The sequence below is a fragment of the Bombina bombina genome, chromosome 7 (assembly GCF_027579735.1).
Source record: "Bombina bombina isolate aBomBom1 chromosome 7, aBomBom1.pri, whole genome shotgun sequence".
Taxonomy (NCBI): domain Eukaryota; kingdom Metazoa; phylum Chordata; class Amphibia; order Anura; family Bombinatoridae; genus Bombina; species Bombina bombina.
Window position 1 is genome coordinate 468,076,245 of NC_069505.1, and position 20,060 is coordinate 468,096,304.

At 40.7% G+C, this 20,060-nt stretch overlaps 1 protein-coding gene across 1 annotated transcript in view; it reads left to right on the forward strand.

The window, feature by feature from the left end:
- LOC128636444 (serine/threonine-protein kinase pim-1-like) overlaps positions 1 to 19,679 on the forward strand; it is a 160,307-nt gene extending 140,628 nt beyond the window's left edge. The window contains exon 6 of the mRNA XM_053689458.1: positions 19,334 to 19,679. Within this exon, the coding sequence (XP_053545433.1) occupies positions 19,334 to 19,500 (167 nt within the window). The 3' untranslated portion in view covers positions 19,501 to 19,679. The remainder of the gene's footprint in view (positions 1 to 19,333) is intronic.
- Positions 19,680 to 20,060: the final 381 nt, after the last annotated feature.

Sequence of the window (20,060 nt, forward strand, 5' to 3'; positions counted from 1 at the left end):
AAGGGTTACTTTTGTAAATTCTTAAAGACACAGTAACGTTTTGTTTTAAAAAAAAAATTATTATATTGTCTTTTTCTTATTGTGCTTTAGTATGGACATAAGAGCCGTACAAAATGTTACTTGCTCCGATGCCAATGTGGAACCACCAATCCCTTTCTGTCCCTCATGTATTGAGAGGGCTTTAAGTTTTAGAGAAAAGATTTTTCATGAGCAAAATTTTTCAAAGGTGGATGCTTCTCAGGGGTCTAATGATGAGATTCAGAGTATGCCGCAGCTTTCTCTCCAAGCATTCCAAGATTTAACGCTCGCACAAGCAGTGCCCTGTACTTCTGCTCTAGCGCCTGCTGGAGTTACCTTAAAAGACATAGCTGCGCTTATGTCTTCCACAATTTCTGATGCGTTGTCGGCCTTTCCTATGCTACAAGGCAAACATAAGAGAAAGGACAATCATGTTGTCAGTGAGGTTTCTGATGCAATGGTGGCAATCTCGGATGTACCTTCCCAGCTAACTGAGATGGAGCGTATGGAGGTTCTATCAAAAGGCGAAATTTCAGACTCCGAAGGTTCATCACCTTTGACTGATTCAGGTTGTATCTTTCAGGTTTAAACTATAACACCTCCGCCTGTTACTCAGGGAGGTTTTGGTTACCTTAGACGACTGTGATTCTACAGTAGTGGTCGCTCCTCCGAAGTTGAGTAAATTGGAAAGATATTTTGAAGTTCCCTCTTACTCAGACGTTTTTCCAGTGCCAAAGCGAACTTCAGAGATTGTTTCCAAGGAATGGGAGAGACCAGGTATTCCCTCTTCCCCATCTTCTATTTTCAAGAAGATGTTTCCTATAGCGGACGCTGTCAGGGAAACTTGGCAGACGGTTCCTAAGGTGGAAGGAGCTATTTCCACCCTGGCCAAGCGAACTACTATTCCCATTGAGGATAGTTGTGCTTTTAAAGATCTCATGGACAAGAAGTTGGAGGGTCTACTTAAAAAGATTTATGTTCACCAGGGTCTGCTATTGCAGTCGGCTGCATGCATTGCTACGGTCACTAGTGCAGCAGCTTATTGGTTTGATGTTCTGTCTGAGTCTCTCAGAACTGAGACCACTTTAGAGGAGATCCAAGATAGGATTAAAGCTCTAAAGTTAGCTAATGCCTTTATTATGGACGCTGCTCTGCAAATTACTAAATTGGCAGCTAAGAGTTCGGGGTTTTCTATCCTAGCCCGCAGAGCCTTATGGTTAAAGCCCTGGTCTGCAGACATATCATCTAAGTCTTAGCTTCTAGCAAATCCTTACAAGGGGAAGACCTTGTTTGGACCGGGCCTGAAGGAAATTATCTCTGGTATCACGAAGGTAAGGGTCATCTCCTTCCTCAGGATAAGAGAAGTAAACAAAAAGGACGACAAAGTAATTTTCGTTCCTTTCGAAATTTCAAGGGCAATTCTTTCTCTCCCTCCTCTAAACAGGAAGGGAACTATTCGCAATCTGAGCCTACTTGGAGACCCAACCAATCTTGGAACAAGGGTAAACAATCCAAGAAGCCTGCTGTTGAATCTAAAACAGCATGAAGGGCATGCCCCCGATCCGGGACCGGATCTGGTAGGTGACAGGCTCTCATTCTTCGTTCAGGCTTGAGTTCGGGGCATTCAGGATCCCTGGGCGGTAGAAATAGTGTCTCAGGAATACAAACTGGAATTCAAGAATTTTCCTCCCAGCGGAAGATTTCTTCTTTCAAGATTATCTGCAAACCAGATTAAAAAAAGAGGCGTTCTTACATTGTGTAAGAGACCTCTCCTCCCTGGGAGTAATTGTTCCCGTTCCAGTTCAGGAACAGGTGCAGGGTTTTTATTCAAATCTGTTTGTGGTTCCCAAAAAAGAGAGAACCTTCAGACCTATATTAGACCTCAAGAGTCTAAACAAGTTTCTCAGAGTTCCGTCATTCAAGATGGAAACTATTCGTACCATTCTTCCATTGATCCAGGAGGGTCAATGTATGACGACAGTGGATTTAAAGGATGCATATCTACATGTTCCTATCCACAGAGATCATCACAGGTTCCTGAGGTTTGCCTTTCTGGACAAACACTTTCAGTTTGTGGCTCTTCCCTTCGGTCTGGCCACGGCACCCAGAATTTTCACAAAGGTTCTGGGGTCTCTACTGGCGGTTCTAAGACCACGGGGCATTGCGGTGGCGCCCTATCTGGACGATATTCTAATCCAGGCGCCATCTTGTCAACAAGCAATATCTCATACCAACGTTGTGCTATCCTTCCTGAGATCTCATGGGTGGAAGGTAAATCTGGAAAAGAGTTCCTTAATCCCGAAAACAAGGGTAACTTTCTTGAGCACTCTAATAGATTCTATATCTATGAGAATTTTTCTGACAGAGGTCAGGAAATCAAAGATTCTAGATACCTGTCGAGCCCTTCAGTCCAATCCTCAGCCGTCACTGGCTCAGTGCATGGAAGTAATCGGATTGATGGTGGCGGCAATGGACATCATCCCGTTTGCTCGGTTTCAACTCAGGCCTCTGCAGTTAGACGTGCTCAGGCAGTGGAATGGAGAATATGCAGACTTGTCTCCTCGAATAACCCTGGAACAGGAGACGAGGGACTCTCTTCAATGGTGGTTGTTTCTGAATCATCTATCCCAGGGACCCTGCTTTCGCAGACCTTCCTGGGTGATTGTGACAACAGACGCCAGCCTTTTAGGGTGGGGAGCTGTCAGGGATTCCCTAAAGGCTCAGGGAGTGTGGACTCAGGCAGAGTCTGTTCTTCCTATCAACATCCTGGAACTGAGAGCGATCTTCAATGCTCTTCTGGCCTGGCCTCAGTTGGCTTCAGCCCAGTTCATCAGATTCCAGTCGGACAACATAACTACAGGGGCTTACATCAACCATCAGGGAGGAACGAGGAGTTCCTTAGCGATGACCGAGGTAGCCAAGATAATTCAGTGGGCAGAGGCCCACTCTTGCCATCTGTCAGTGATCCACATCCCAGGGGTGGACAACTGGGAAGCGGACTTTCTGAGCAGGCAGACTTTTCATCCGGGAGAGTGGGAACTCCATCTGGAGGTGTTCTCCAACCTGATTCTCAAATGGGGTCAGCCGTAGTTGGATCTCATGGCATCTCGTCAGAATGCCAAGCTCCCGAGATACGGGTCGAGGTCCAGGGATCCCCAGGCGGAACTGATAGATGCTCTGGCAGTTCCTTGGTCCTTCAATCTTGCATACCTATTCCCTCCATTTGCGCTTCTTCCTCGGGTCATTGCTCGAATCAAGCAGGAGAGGTCACCGGTGATCCTCATTGCTCCTACTTGGCCTCGCAGGATTTGGTATGCAGATCTGGTGGACATGTCATCCCCACCAACTTGTAAACTTCCGTTGAGGAAGGACCTTCTCATTCAAGGGCCCTTCCTTCACCCAAATCTAGTTTCTCTGAAGCTGACTGCTTGGAGATTAAACGGTTAATCCTATCCAAGCAAGGTTTTTCTGATTCAGTCATAGAGACCATGATTCAGGCTCGTAAGCCTGTAACTAGAAAGATTTACCAAAAGATATGACGAAAATATCTTTATTGGTGTGAATCCAAGGGCTACTCATGGAGTAGAGTTAGGATTCCGAGAATTTTGTCTTTTCTCCAAGAAGGTTTGGAGAAGGGTTTGTCGACAAGTTCTCTAAACGCCTGGCTGATGTCCCAGATGTGCAATCATTTTGTCAGGCCTTGGTTAGGATCAGGCCTGTGTTCAAACCAGTTACTCCTCCATGGAGTTTGAATTTAGTTCTTAAAGTTCTTCAAAGGGCTCCGTTTGAGCCTATGCATTCCTTAGATATTAAGTTGTTATCTTGGAAAGTTTTATTTCTTGTTGCTATTTCTTCAGCTCGTAGAGTGTCTGAGCTCTTGGCGTTGCAATACTTTTCGCCTTACCTTATTTTTCATTCAAATAAGGTAGTTTTGCGGACTAAACTAGGTTTTCTTCCTAAGGTTGTTTCAGACAGGAACATTAATCAGGAGATTGTTGTTCCTTCCTTGTGTCCTAATCCTTCTTCTCAAAAGAACGTCTTCTGCACAATTTGGATGTGGTCCGTGCTTTAAAATTTTATTTAAAAGCGACTAAGGACTTTCGTCAGTACTCTTCTTTGTTTGTAATTTTCTCTGGAAAACTTAAGGGCAGAAAGCTACGGCTACCTCTCTTTCTTTTTGGCTTAAGAGTATCGTCCGCTTTGCATATGAGACTGCTGGACAGCAGCCTCCTGAGAGGGTTACGGCTCATTCCACTAGGGCTGTTGCTTCTTCATGGGCATTCAAAAATGAAGCTTCTGTAGAACAGATTTGCAAGGCTGCAACTTGGTCCTCTCTTCACACTTTTTCTAAATCTTACAAATTTGATACTTTTGCCTCGGCTGAGGCTGCTTTTGGGAGAAAGGTTTTTCAAGCAGTGGTGCTTTCCGTTTAGGTTCCCTGTCTTGTCCCTCCCGTATCATCTGTGTCCTCTAGCTTGGGTATTGTATCCCATAAGTAATGATGATGACCCGTGGACTCATTGGGTCTTTAAAAAGAAAAGAAAAGACACAATGAGTCCACGGTCCACCCTGTTCTTTTAAGACGGGTTGTTATTTTTTGTTAACTTCAGACACCTCTGCACCTTGGCTTTTCCTTTCTCTTCCTAACTTTGGTCGATTGACTGGAGTGGGAGGGAAGATCATTATATTTATACCTTTCAGGTGGAAGTATTCACAAGTGAAACAATCACCACATTTATCACACATTGCCATCTATTGGCATACCACTGCCATTACATTCCCAGAAGTACAAATTGTACAAATACTTACCCTTATCTAGCTTGCAAGAAAATCACTCTATATCGCCACCTAGCGTTAAATTCATTAAATTACACAATATATCATTACAAATGGTCAGGCCTATATTTCACAGTTTTAAACTACATTTCATCATCAGAGGTAAGGATATAGAGCATGACGGCATTGGATATCAATTCACATTATACATTATATTTCTCATAAATTATTAATGAAACAGCAATCCCAGCCAGAACAGAATAGAGAGGATACAAAGACCTAGAAGAGGTGGTGATAGGGAGCTATCATTAATAATTTATGAGAAATATAATGTGAATTGATATCCCATGCCGTCATGCTCTGTATCCTTACCTCTGATGATGAAAAACTGAAAAAAGAATTGTACACATGACTAAGGGTTGAGCCCCGAAACATTGTGTTTTCTTTCTCTTTTGTCCTAAATAACGGATTATTTTCACTGGTGCTGCTGCTGTCTGCTTGTTTATACTGTGATTGGGAGCTGTCTCTATCCCTGCAGCTTGCACAGTGTTGGAGCTGGTATGTGCTGATCGCTCATACACTTTCTGTACATTGGAGTGGGAGGGAAGGGAGGAGCTATTTAACAGCTCTGCTGTGGTGCTCTTTGCCTCCACCTGCTGACCAGGAGGTGAATATCCCACAAGTAAGGATGAAACACATTTATCAGGTAAGCATACATTTTCTTTTCACATTCAAAATTTTGTTCAGGCACTGTTTTGAATTCGTCCTGTAATAAAGACTAATTATCCTCCTTGGAAATAAACGGCTAGATTTAGAGTTCGGCGGTAGCCGTGAAAACCAGCGTTAGAGGCTCCTAACGCTGGTTTTAGGCTACCGCCGGTATTTGGAGTCAGTGATTAAAGGGTCTAACGCTCACTTTTCAGCCGCGACTTTTCCATACCGCAGATCCCCTTACGTCAATTGCGTATCCTATCTTTTCAATGGGATCTTTCTAACGCCGGTATTTAGAGTCGTTTCTGAAGTGAGCGTTAGAGCTCTAACGACAAAACTCCAGCCGCAGGAAAATAGCAGGAGTTAAGAGCTTTCTGGGCTAACGCCGGTTCATAAAGCTCTTAACTACTGTACTCTAAAGTACACTAACACCCATAAACTACCTATGTACCCCTTAACCGAGGTCCCCCCACATCGCCGCCACTCGATTAAAATTTTTTAACCCCTAATCTGCCGACCGCCAACTACGTTATACTTATGTACCCCTAATCTGCTGCCCCTAACCCCGCCGACCCCTGTATTATATTTATTAACCCCTAACCTGCCCCCCACAACGTCGCCGCCAGCTACTTACAATAATTAACCCCTAATCTGCCGACCGCAAAGCGCCGCCACCTACGTTATCCTTATGTACCCCTAATCTGCTGCCCCTAACACCGCCGACCCCTATATTATATTTATTAACCCCTAATCTGCCCCCCTCAACGTCGCCGACACCTGCCTACACTTATTAACCCCTAATCTGCCGACCGGACCTGAGCGCTACTATAATAAATGTATTAACCCCTAACCCGCCTCACTAACCCTATCATAAATAGTATTAACCCCTAATCTGCCCTCCCTAACATCGCCGACACCTACCTTCAATTATTAACCCCTAATCTGACGACCGGAGCTCATCGCTACTATAATAAATGGATTAACCCCTAAAGCTAAGTCTAACCCTAACACTAACACCCCCCTAAGTTAAATATAATTTTAATCTAACGAAATTAATTAACTCTTATTAAATAAATTATTCCTATTTAAAGCTAAATACTTACCTGTAAAATAAATCCTAATATAGCTACAATATAAATTATAATTATATTGTAGCTATTTTAGGATTAATATTTATTTTACAGGTAACTTTGTAATTATTTTAACCAGGTACAATAGCTATTAAATAGTTAAGAACTATTTAATAGTTACCTAGTTAAAATAATAACAAATTTACCTGTAAAATAAATCCTAACCTAAGTTATAATTAAACCTAACACTACCCTATCAATAAATTAATTAAATAAACTACCTACAATTACCTACAATTAACCTAACACTACACTATCAATAAATAAATTAAATACAATTGCTACAAATAACTACAATTACATAAACTAACTAAAGTACAAAAAATAAAAAAGAACTAAGTTACAAAAAATAAAAAAATATTTACCAACATTAGAAAAATATTACAACAATTTTAAACTAATTACACCTACTCTAAGCCCCCTAATAAAATAACAAAGACCCCCAAAATAAAAAATTCCCTACCCTATTCTAAATTAATAAATGTAAAAGCTCTTTTACCTTACCAGCCCTGAACAGGGCCCTTTGCGGGGCATGCCCCAAGAAAATCAGCTCTTTTGCCTGTAAAAAAAAACATACAATACCCCCCCCCAACATTACAACCCACCACCCACATACCCCTAATCTAACCCAAACCCCCCTTAAATAAACCTAACACTAAGCCCCTGAAGATCTTCCTACCTTGTCTTCACCATCCAGGTATCACCGATCCGTCCTGGCATCCGGTGCTGAAGAGGTCCAGAAGAGGCTCCAAAGTCTTCCTCCTATCCGGCAAGAAGAGGACATCCGGACCGGCAAACATCTTGATCCAAGCGGCATCTTCTATCTTCATCCGATGACGACCGGCTCCATCCTGAAGACCTCCACCACGGACCCATCTTCTTCCGGCGACGTCCAACTGAAGAATGATGGTTCCTTTAAGGGACGTCATCCAAGATGGCGTCCCTCGAATTCCGATTGGCTGATAGGATTCTATCAGCCAATCGGAATTAAGGTAGGAATATTCTGATTGGCTGATGGAATCAGCCAATCAGAATCAAGTTCAATCCGATTGGCTGATCCAATCAGCCAATCAGATTGAGCTCGCATTCTATTGGCTGTTCCGATCAGCCAATAGAATGCGAGCTCAATCTGATTGGCTGATTGGATCAGCCAATCGGATTGAACTTGATTCTGATTGGCTGATTCCATCAGCCAATCAGAATATTCCTACCTTAATTCCGATTGGCTGATAGAATCCTATCAGCCAATCGGAATTCGAGGGACGCCATCTTGGATGACGTCCCTTAAAGGAACCGTCATTCGTCGGGAGACAACGGAAGAAGAGGATGGATCCGCGTCGGCTGCTTCAAGATGGACCCGCTCCGCACCGGATGGAAGAAGATCGAAGATGCCGCTTGGAGAAGATGTTTGCCGGTCCGGATGTCCTCTTCTTGCCGGATAGGAGGAAGACTTTGGAGCCTCTTCTGGACCTCTTCAGCACCGGATGCCAGGACGGATCGGTGAACCTGGTATGGTGAAGACAAGGTAGGAAGATCTTCAGGGGCTTAGTGTTAGGTTTATTTAAGGGGGGTTTGGGTTAGATTAGGGGTATGTGGGTGGTGGGTTGTAATGTTGGGGGGGGGTATTGTATGGTTTTTTTTTACAGGCAAAAGAGCTGATTTTCTTGGGGCATGCCCCGCAAAGGGCCCTGTTCAGGGCTGGTAAGGTAAAAGAGCTTTTACATTTATTAATTTAGAATAGGGTAGGGAATTTTTTATTTTGGGGGTCTTTGTTATTTTATTAGGGGGCTTAGAGTAGGTGTAATTAGTTTAAAATTGTAATATTTTTCTAATGTTGGTAAATATTTTTTTATTTTTTGTAACTTAGTTCTTTTTTATTTTTTGTACTTTAGTTAGTTTATGTAATTGTAGTTATTTGTAGCAATTGTATTTAATTTATTTATTGATAGTGTAGTGTTAGGTTAATTGTAGGTAATTGTAGGTAGTTTATTTAATTAATTTATTGATAGGGTAGTGTTAGGTTTAATTATAACTTAGGTTAGGATTTATTTTACAGGTAAATTTGTTATTATTTTAACTAGGTAACTATTAAATAGTTCTTAACTATTTAATAGCTATTGTACCTGGTTAAAATAATTACAAAGTTACCTGTAAAATAAATATTAATCCTAAAATAGCTACAATATAATTATAATTTATATTGTAGCTATATTAGGATTTATTTTACAGGTAAGTATTTAGCTTTAAATAGGAATAATTTATTTAATAAGAGTTAATTAATTTCGTTAGATTAAAATTATATTTAATTTAGGGGGGTGTTAGTGTTAGGGTTAGACTTAGCTTTAGGGGTTAATCCATTTATTATAGTAGCGATGAGCTCCGGTCGTCAGATTAGGGGTTAATAATTGAAGGTAGGTGTCGGCGATGTTAGGGAGGGCAGATTAGGGGTTAATACTATTTATGATAGGGTTAGTGAGGCGGGTTAGGGGTTAATACATTTATTATAGTAGCGGTGCGGTCCGCTCGGCAGATTAGGGGTTAATAAGTGTAGGCAGGTGTCGGCGACGTTGAGGGGGGCAGATTAGGGGTTAATAAATATAATATAGGGGTCGGCGGTGTTAGGGGCAGCAGATTAGGGGTACATAGGGATAATGTAAATTACGGCGGTTTACGGAGCGGCAGATTAGGGGTTAATAATATAATGCAGGTGTCAGCGATAGCGGGGGCGGCAGATTAGGGGTTAATAAGTGTAAGGTTAGGGGTGTTTAGACTCGGGGTACATGTTAGGGTGTTAGGTGCAGACGTAGGAAGTGTTTCCCCATAGGAAACAATGGGGCTGCGTTAGGAGCTGAACGCTGGTTTTTTGCAGGTGTTAGGTTTTTTTTCAGCTCAAACTGCCCCATTGTTTCCTATGGGAGAATCGTGCACAAGCACGTTTTTGAGGCTGGCCGCGTCCGTAAGCAACTCTGGTATCGAGAGTTGCATTTGCGGTAAAAATGCTCTACGCTCCTTTTTTGGAGCCTAACGCAGCATTTTTTTGAACTCTCGATACCAGAGTTAATTTTATGGTGCGGCCAGAAAAAAGCCCGCGGAGCGTTAACAGCCCTTCTACCGCCAAACTCCAAATCTAGGCCTAAATTTGGTTCTTAAGAGTTCTGCAAGTACCTCCTTTTCAACCAATGCATGTTCTAGACCGTAAAGGGACACTGAACCCAAATTTTTTCTTTCGTGATTCAGAAAGAGCATGCAATTTTAAGCAACTTTCTAATTTACTCCTATTATTAATTTTTCTCCGTTCTCTCGCTATCTTTATTTGAAAAACAAGGCATCTAAGTTTTTTTTGGTTCAGACCACTGGACAGCACTTTTTTATTGGTGGATGGATTTGTCCACCAATCAGCAAGGACAACCCAGGATGTTCACCAAAAATGGTCCAACATCTAAACTTACATTCTTGCATTTCAAATAAAGATACCAAGAGAATGAAGAAAATTTGATAATAGGAGTAAATTAGAAAGTTGCTTAAAATTTTATGCTCTATCTGAATCACGAAAGAAAAACTTTGGGTTCAGGGTCCCTTTAAGGGGACTATTTATCAAAGTGTCAACTGAAATTACGCCGGAATTCCGCGTCATAGTTGTCGCGAGATTGATCCGCCGTAGTTATCAAGGCGTCAAGATCGGCAAATGTTGAAATTTGTGACGTAAAATACGATCCTGCAATCTTAATCCGACGCAGATCGATGCAAGTTGAAAACCGTGGTATTCGAGCAGAATCATGTTCATTCATCCTCTAATTCAACACTATTTAAAGCTCTCATGAAGTTATCAAAAATTCTACATTTACACTTGCATCTTTTCCAACTCAGCGTACCTAGTTTTCAATCCGCCACCCTTGAGGTCGTGTATGCCATAGAAATCAATGGGAGTCTAAAAACACAGAAAGCTTATGTTCGATGCTGCAAGAGAATTAAATATATTACATAATAAAAGTAAATTAGAAACGCTATTAAAATTGTATACCCTTTCTAAATCAAACAATATCATTGCTACACATTTGGTGCACTAGTAGATATAGGGATAAACATGAAAAAGACATTACTACTGATAGATTATGCTACAAGTTTGTCTCTCATTACAAAGCAAGCGGACAATATTATTTCTACATATAGTTTTGCCCCAAACTTGTTGCACTAATAGATATAGAGATAAAAATGAAATATACAACATAATATAGCTAACTTGCTTTTTATTTTCTGCGAAAAATCTATGTGCACCATGTTTAAGCCATGTAATACAAGTCCCACTCTCCACTTCTAACGCTCACTTTCCAGCCGCGACTTTTCCATACCGCAGATCCCCGTACGCCAATTGCGTATCCTATCTTTTCAATGGGATCTTCCTAACGCCGGTATTTAGAGTCTTGGCTGAAGTGAGCGTTAGAACTCTAACGACAAAACTCCAGCCGCAGAAAAAAGTCAGGAGTTAAGAGCTTTATGGGCTAACGCCGGTTCATAAAGCTCTTAACTACTGTGCTCTATAAAACTCATAAAGCTCTTAACTACTGTGCACCCATAAACTACCTATGTACCCCTAAACTGAGGTCCCCCCACATCGCCGCCACTACCCTAACCTGCCGACCGCACACCGCCGCCACCTACATTATCCCTATGTACCCCTATTCTGCTGCCCCTAATATCGCCAATACCTACATAATATTTAACAACCCCTAATCTGCCCCTCCCAACATCGCCGCTACCTACCTACACTTATTAACCCCTAATCTGCAGACCGAACCTTGCCGCTACTCTAATAAATGTATTAACCCCTAAAGCTAAGTCTAACACTAACACCCCCCAAGTTAAATATAATTTTTATCTAACGAAATAAATTAACTCTTATTAAATAAATTATTCCTATTTAAAGCTAAATACTTACCTGTAAAATAAACCCTAATATAGCTACAATATAACGAATAATTATATTGTAGCTATTTTAGGATTTATATTTATTTTACAGGCAACATTGTATTTATTTTAACTAGGTACAATAGCTATTAAATAGTTAATAACTATTTAATAGCTACCTAGTTAAAATAATTACAAAATTACCTGTAAAATAAATCCTAACCTAAGTTACAATTAAACCTAACACTACACTATCAATAAATAAATTAACTAAACTACCTACAATTACCTACAATTAAATCAACTAAACTAAATTACAAAAAAAAAACACTAAATTACAAAAAATAAAAAAAGAATACAAGAATTTTAAACTAATTACACCTACTCTAAGCCCCCTAAAAAAATAACAAAGCCCCCCAAAATAAAAAATGCCCTACCCTATTCTAAAATAAAAAGTTAACAGCTCTATTACCTTACCAGCCCTTAAAAGGGCCTTTTGCAGGGCATGCCCCAAAGAAAACAGCTCTTTTGCCTGTAAAAAAAACATACAATACCCCACCCAAACCCCCCTTAAAAAACCTAAAACTAAGCCCCTGAAGATCTTCCTACCTTATCTTCACCCAGCCGGGTATCACCGATCCGTCCAGAAGAGGGTCCGAAGTCTTCATCCTATCCGGGCAGAAGAGCTCCTCCAGAGGGTCCTAAGTCTTCATCCTATCCGGGCAGAAGAGGACATCCGGACCGGCAGACATCTTCATCCAGATGGCATCTTCTATCTTCTTCCATCCGGCGCGGAGCGGGACCATCTTGAAGCAGCCGACGCGGAGCCATCCTTCTTCACCGACGGACTAACGACGAATTAAGGTTCCTTTAAATGACGTTATCCAAGATGGCGTCCCTCAAATTCCGATTGGCTGATAGGATTTTATCAGCCAATCGGAATTAAGGTAGGAAAAATCTGATTGGCTGATTGAATCAGCCAATCAGATTCAAGTTCAATCTGATTGGCTGATCCAATCAGCCAATCAGATTAAGCTCACATTCTATTGGCTGATCGGAACAGCCAATAGAATGTGAGCTCAATCTGATTGGCTGATCCAATCAGCCAATCGGATTAAACTTGAATCTGATTGGCTGATTCAATCAGCCAATCAGATTTTTCCTACCTTAGTTCCGATTGGCTGATAGAATCCTATCAGCCAATCGGAATTCGAGGGACGCCATCTTGGATGATGTCATTTAAAGGAACCTTCATTCGTCGTTAGTCCGTCGGTGAAGAAGGATGGCTCCGCGTCGGCTGCTTCAAGATGGTCCCGCTCCGCGCCGGATGGAAGAAGATAGAAGATGCCGCCTGGATGAAGATGTCTGCTGGTCCGGATGTCCTCTTCTGCCCGGATAGGATGAAGACTTCGGACCCTCTGGAGGAGCTCTTCTGCCTGGATAGGATGAAGACTTCGGACCCTCTTCTGGACGGATCGGTGATACCGGCTGGGTGAAGATAAGGTAGGAAGATCTTCAGGGGCTTAGTGTTAGGTTTTTTTAAGGGGGGTTTGGGTGGGTTAGATTAGGGGTATGTGGGGGGTGGGTTGTAATGTTGGGGGGTATTGTATGTTTTTTTTACAGGCAAAAGAGCTGTTTTCTTTGGGGTATGCCCCGCAAAAGGCCCTTTTAAGGGCTGGTAAGGTAATAGAGCTGTTAACTTTTTATTTTAGAATAAGGTAGGGCATTTTTTATTTTGGGGGGTTTTGTTATTATTTTAGGGGGCTTAGAGTAGGTGTAATTAGTTTCAAATTCTTGTATTCTTTTTTTATTTTTTGTAATTTAGTGTTTGTTTTTGTAATTTAGTTTAGTTGATTTAATTGTAGGTAGTTTAGTTAATTTATTTATTGATAGTGTAGTGTTAGGTTTAATTGTAACTTAGGTTAGGATTTATTTTACAGGTAATTTTGTAATTATTTTAACTAGGTAGCTATTAAATAGTTATTAACTATTTAATAGCTATTGTACCTAGTTAAAATGAATACAAAGTTGCCTGTAAAATAAATATAAATCCTAAAATAGCTACAATATAATTATTCATTATATTGTAGCTATATTAGGGTTTATTTTACAGGTAAGTATTTAGCTTTAAATAGGAATAATTTATTTAATAAGAGTTAATTTATTTCGTTAGATAAAAATGATATTTTACTTGGGGGGTGTTGGTATTAGGGTTAGACTTAGCTTTAGGGGTTAATACATTTATTATAGTGGCGGCGAGGTCCGGTCGGAAGATTAGGGGTTAATAAGTGTAGGTAAAGTAGCGGCGACGTTGGGGGGGGCAGATTAGGGGTTAATAAATATTATGTAGTTGTCTGCGACGTTGGGGGCAGCAGATTAGGGGTTTATAGGGATAATGTAGGTGGCGGCGGTGTACGGAGCGGCAGATTAGGGGTTAATAATAAAATGCAGGGGTCAGCGATAGCGGGGGTGGCAGATTAGGGGTTAATAAGTGTAAGGTTAGGGGTGTTTAGACTCAGGGTACATGTTAGGGTGTTAGGTGCAGACTTAGGATGTGTTTCCCCATAGGAAACAATGGGGCTGCGTTAGGAGCTGAACGCTGCTTTTTTGCAGGTGTTCGTTTTTTTTCAGCTCAAACTGCCCCATTGTTTCCTATGGGGGAATCGTGCACGAGCACGTTTTTCAAACTGGCCGCTACCGTAAGCAACGCTGGTATTGAGAGTTGAAGTGGCGGTAAATTATGCTCTACGCCCCCTTTTTGGAGCCTAACGCAGCCCTTCAGAGAACTCTCAATACCAGCGTTATTTAAAAGGTGCGGGGGGGGGGGAACACGTAGCTAACGCACTCCTTTGGACGCAAAACTCTAAATCTAGCCGAGTGTCTTTTCATTAATTTTTCAGGTCCTCATAAAGGCCAAAAGGCTGTCACTTTAGCATTGTGGTTAAAGTCTTGAATTCTTAAAGCTTACTTTAGGCAGGTAAGTCTCATCCAAAATGTCTTACAGCCCACTCTACTAGATATGTTACTACTTCCTGGGCTTTCAAAAATGAGGCTAACCTAGAATTTTAAATAGTCGTTATTAGTAGCAGCTCACACAAGATCAAAGCTTAGGTTTTCAACACAAGAATATCTGATTCACATGTGAGCTTTGGAGCATATTTCAGTCTGTAATTTTTAATACCTTTATTGAATCTAGTGGGGTATTAAGGACACTGAGGCCTCTAGTTATCAAGCCGTCAACCTCAAATACGCTGGAATTCCGCAGCGTATTTGTGGCGAGGCTGATTCGCCTAAGTTATCAAGCACTACAGCCCGGCAAAAGTAGAATATAGTGACGTAAGCAACGATCCGCCGGACTCAGTCCGACACAGATCGATTCTTACATCACTCCAGATGTTCCGAAAGCAAGTTCGGCACAATCTGACTACTTTTGGGAGTTATCAAAAAACTAGCAGGTACGCTCGGCACTTTTCCGGCCCAGAGTACCTGGTTTTCAATCCGCTGCCCTGGAGGTGGCGGATCCCATAGGAATCAATGGGAGTCTGACCATAGCGAAAGCTCATGTTCGCTGCTGCCCAACATCCAATTGATTCCTATGGAAAGTGTGTACACCTAACACCCTAACATGTACCCCGAGTGTTAACACCCCTAATCTGCCCCCTACACCGCCGCCACTTATATTAAACATGTTAACCCCTAAAACGCCGCTCCCAGACCCCGCCGCAACTATAATAAATATGTTAACCCCTAAACCGCCGCTCCCGGACCCCGCCGCAACTATAATAAATATGTTAACCCCTAAACCACCGCTCCCGGACCCCACCGCAACTATAATAAATATGTTAACCCCTAAACCGCCGCTCCCGGACCCCACCGCAACTATAATAAATATGTTAACCCCTAAACCGCCGCTCCAGGACCCCGCCGCAACTATAATAAATATGCTAACCCATAAACCGCCGCTCCAGGACCCCGTCGCCACCTACATAATACCTATTAACCCCTATCCTGCCCCCCACACACTGCCGCCACCTATAATAAATGTATTAACCCCTATCCTGCCCCCCCTACACCGCCGCCACCTATAATAAATTTATAAACCCCTATCCTGCCCCCCCTACACTGCCGCCACTATAATAAAATTATTAACCCCTAAACCTAAGTCTAACCCTAACATCCCCCCCTAACTTAAATATTAATTAAATACATCTAAATAAATATTATTCTTATTAACTAAATAAATCCTATTTAAAACTAAATACTTACCTTTAAAATAAACCCTAATATAGCTACAATCTTACTAATAATTATATTGTAGCTATTTTAGGATTTATTTTTATTTTACAGGCAAATTTCTATTTATTTTAACTGGGTATAAAAGCTATTAAATAGTTATTAACTATTTAATAGCTACCTAGTTAAAATAAAGACAAATTTACCTGTAAAATAAAAACTAACCTAAGTTACAATTACACCTAACACTACACTATCATTAACTAAATTATTCCTATTTAAAACTAAATACCTGTAAAATAAACCCTAAGATAGCTACAGTGTAATTAATAATTACATTGTAGCTATTTTAGGATTTATATTTATTTTACAGGTAACTGTGTAGCTATTCTACCTAGTTAAAATAAATACAATGTAATTAATAATTACATTGTAGCTATTTTAGGATTTATATTTAATTTACAGGTAACTTTGTATTTATTTTAACTAGGTAGAATAGTTATTAAATAGTTATTAACTATTTAATAACTGCCTAGCTAAAAGAAATACAAATTTACCTGTAAAATAAATCCTAACCTACGTTTCAATTAAACCTAGCACTACACTATCATTAAATAAATTAAATTAATTAACTACAAATACCTACAATTAAATACAATTAAATAAACTAACTAAAGTACAAAAAATAAAAAAACTAAGTTACAAAAAATAAAAAAAACTAAGTTACAAAAAATAAAAAAATATTACAAGATTTTTAAGCTAATTACACCTAATCTAAGCCCCCTAATAAAATAACAAAGCCCCCCCCCCCAAAAAAAAATGCCCTACCCTATTCTAAATTACAAAAGTTAACAGCTCTATTACCAGCCCTTAAAAGGGCCTTTTGCTGTGCATGCCCAAAAGTAATCAGCTCTTTTGCATGTAAAAAAAAATACAACCCCCCCAACATTAAAACCCACCACCCACATACCCCTACTCTAACCCACCCAAACCCCCCTTAAAAAAACCTAACACTAACCCCCTGAAGATTTCCCTACCTTGAGTCGTCTTCAGCCAGCCGACCACCGATGGAACAGAAGAGGACATCCGCAGCGGCCAAAGTCATCATCCAAGGGGAGCTGAAGAGGTCTTCCATCCGATAGAAGTCTTCATCCATGCGGCGTCTTCAATCTTCATCCATGCGGAGCCTTCTTCAAACGAGCCGACGCGGAGCCATCCTCTTCCAACGACGCCTACCCGACGAATGGATATTCCTTTAAGTGATGTCATCCATGATGGCGTCCCTCGAATTCCGATTGGCTGATAGGATTCTATCAGCCAATCGGAATTAAGGTAGGAAAAATCTGATTGGCTGATGCAATCAGCCAATCTGATTGAGTTTGCATTCTATTGGCTGATCGAAACAGCCAATAGAATGCAAGCTCAATCTGATTGGCTGATTGGATCTGCCAATCGGATTGAACTTGAAACTGATTGGCTGATTGCATCAGCCAATCAGATTTTTCCTACCTTAATTCCGATTGGCTGATAGAATCCTATCAGCCAATCGGAATTCGAGGGACGCCATCTTGGATGACGTCACTTAAAGGAATATCCATTAGTCGGGTAGGCGTCGTTGGAAGAGGATGGCTCCGCGTCGGCTCGTTTGAAGAAGGCTCCGCTCCGCTCCGGATGGATGAAGATTGAAGACGCCGCATGGATGAAGACTTCTATCGGATGGAAGACCTCTTCAGCGCCCCTTGGATGAAGACTTCAGCCGCTGCGGATGTCCTCTTCTGTTTCAACGGTGGTCGGCTGGCTGAAGACGACTCAAGGTAGGGAAATCTTCAGGGGGTTAGTGTTAGGTTTTTTTAAGGGGGGTTTGGGTGGGTTAGAGTAGGGGTATGTGGGTGGTGGGTTTTAATGTTGGGGGGGTTGTATTTTTTTTTACATGCAAAAGAGCTGATTACTTTGGGGCATGCCCCGCAAAAGGCCCTTTTAAGGGCTGGTAATAGAGCTGTTAACTTTTGTAATTTAGAATAGGGTAGGGCATTTTTTTGGGGGGGGCTTTGTTATTTTATTAGGGGGCTTAGATTAGGTGTAATTAGCTTAAAAATCTTGTAATATTTTTTTATTTTTTTGTAACTTAGTTTTTTTTATTTTTTGTAACTTAGTTTTTTTTATTTTTTGTAACTTAGTTTCTTTATTTTTTTGTACTTTAGTTAGTTTATTTAATTGTATTTAATTGTAGGTATTTGTAGTTAATTAATTTAATTTATTTAATGATAGTCTAGTGTTAGGTTTAATTGTAACTTAGGTTAGGATTTATTTTACAGGTAATTTTGTATTTCTTTTAGCTAGGTAGTTATTAAATAGTTAATAACTATTTAATAACTATTCTACCTAGTTAAAATAAATACAAAGTTACCTGTAAAATAAATATAAACCCTAAAATAGCTACAATGTAATTATTAATTACATTGTAGCTATCTTAGGGTTTATTTTACAGGTAAGTATTTAGTTTTAAATAGGAATAATTTAGTTAATGATAGTGTAGTGTTAGGTGTAATTGTAACTTAGGTTAGTTTTTATTTTACAGGTAAATGTGTCTTTATTTTAACTAGATAGTTATTAAATAGTTAATAACTAATAACTATTCTACCTAGTTAAAATAAATACAAAGTTGCCTGTAAAATAAAAATAAATCCTAAAATAGCTACAATATAATTATTAGTTAGATTGTAGCTATATTAGGGTTTATTTTAAAGGTAAGTATTTAGTTTTAACTAGGAATAATTTAGTTAATAATAGTAATTTTATTTAGATTTATTTAATTAATATTTAAGTTAGGGGGGTGTTAGGGTTAGGGTTAGACTTAGGTTTAGGGGTTAATAATTTTATCATAGGTTGCGGCTGTATAGGGAGGTAGGATAGGGGTTAATTAATTTAATATAGGTGGCGACGGTGTAGGGGGGGCAGATTAGGGGTTAATAAGTTTAATATAGGTGGTGGCGGGGTCTGGGAGCGGCGGTTTAGGGGTTAAACAGTTTATTTAGTTGCGGCGGGGTACGGAATCGGCAGGATAGGGGTTAATAAATTTATTATAGGTGGCGGCGGTATAGGGGGGGCAGGATAGGGGTTAATAGGTATAATGTAGGTGGCGGCGGGGTCCGGGAGCGGCGGTTTAGGGGTTAATACATTTATTATAGTTGCGGCGGGCTCAGGGGTGCCGGTATAGGGGGTAGAACAGTATAGTATAGTGTGAGTGCTTAGTGACAGGGGTATTAATAAAGCTGTAGAAAAGCCGAAGAGCAGCGAGATCGATGTGTGATAACTATCACAGTCCGCTGCTCATCACTCTGTACTTGGTGCGCGGCTTTTGGACAGCTTTTTTAATAACTTTGGCGAGCGTATTCAGGTCAGCGGCAGCGATGTGAGGCTAGCTTAGGCGGGCGTATTGGGGCCGGCGATGGCAGGTACGTACAGAGCTTGATAACTAGAGGCCAGAGTGTAGTTCACTTAGACTGCAGTAATTGTCTGCGGTTATTGGTTTTATGCTGAGCTTTCGTGTTTTCTCGCAGGGTGTCAAGACATGATCAGATGGTGCCTCTCCAAGAAACCTGCAGACCGGCCAACCTTAGAACAGATTCTGTCTCACCCATGGGTGTCACAAAACCAACTGGACACTATTAAAGAGGAAAACGAGCCTGAACAAGTCATCACTAACCAAAGAAACGAAAACCTGTAATGAAGCAAACAGCAGGACCTGTGATCACGCAAACAGCTGCTATTTTGTTTTGTTTTTTGATATAATTTAGGTTTATGTATTTGTTTTGTATTAGAAATCTGCTCTGCGGACGAGTGATCAGGGGCTAGCAAAAGCCAAAATTTCTGTTAACTGTTATGTCAATAAAGTGATTGTTCCTGTTTCGTTGTAGTAAAGTTTTCTGGCTGACTATAGGAGGTTACAGGAATCCAAACAATCTTGTGTTGTAATTCTGCACCAAAGGTGGAGATTTCAGTGCATGTGCTTTAACAGACCTAAGGTTATACATTTTTAGCTTGTTCAGGTGAAGCCCTTGCATAAACCCAAGCTAATGACTACACCAACCACTTTATTGTTGTGGGAGCAACAGGGGCGAGTAACTTTATTAACAAAAAATAGAAGTGGCTGGACTATCAACCCCCTCTACAAGCGGTGCGGCTCTCCTAAAGAATGGGGACGCCCTCAATCGTTGGTGCACCCAGCTTTAGGAAAAATCTTGTAGTTGGCCACCTACACGTTAGCCCCTGGCACGGACAGACTTC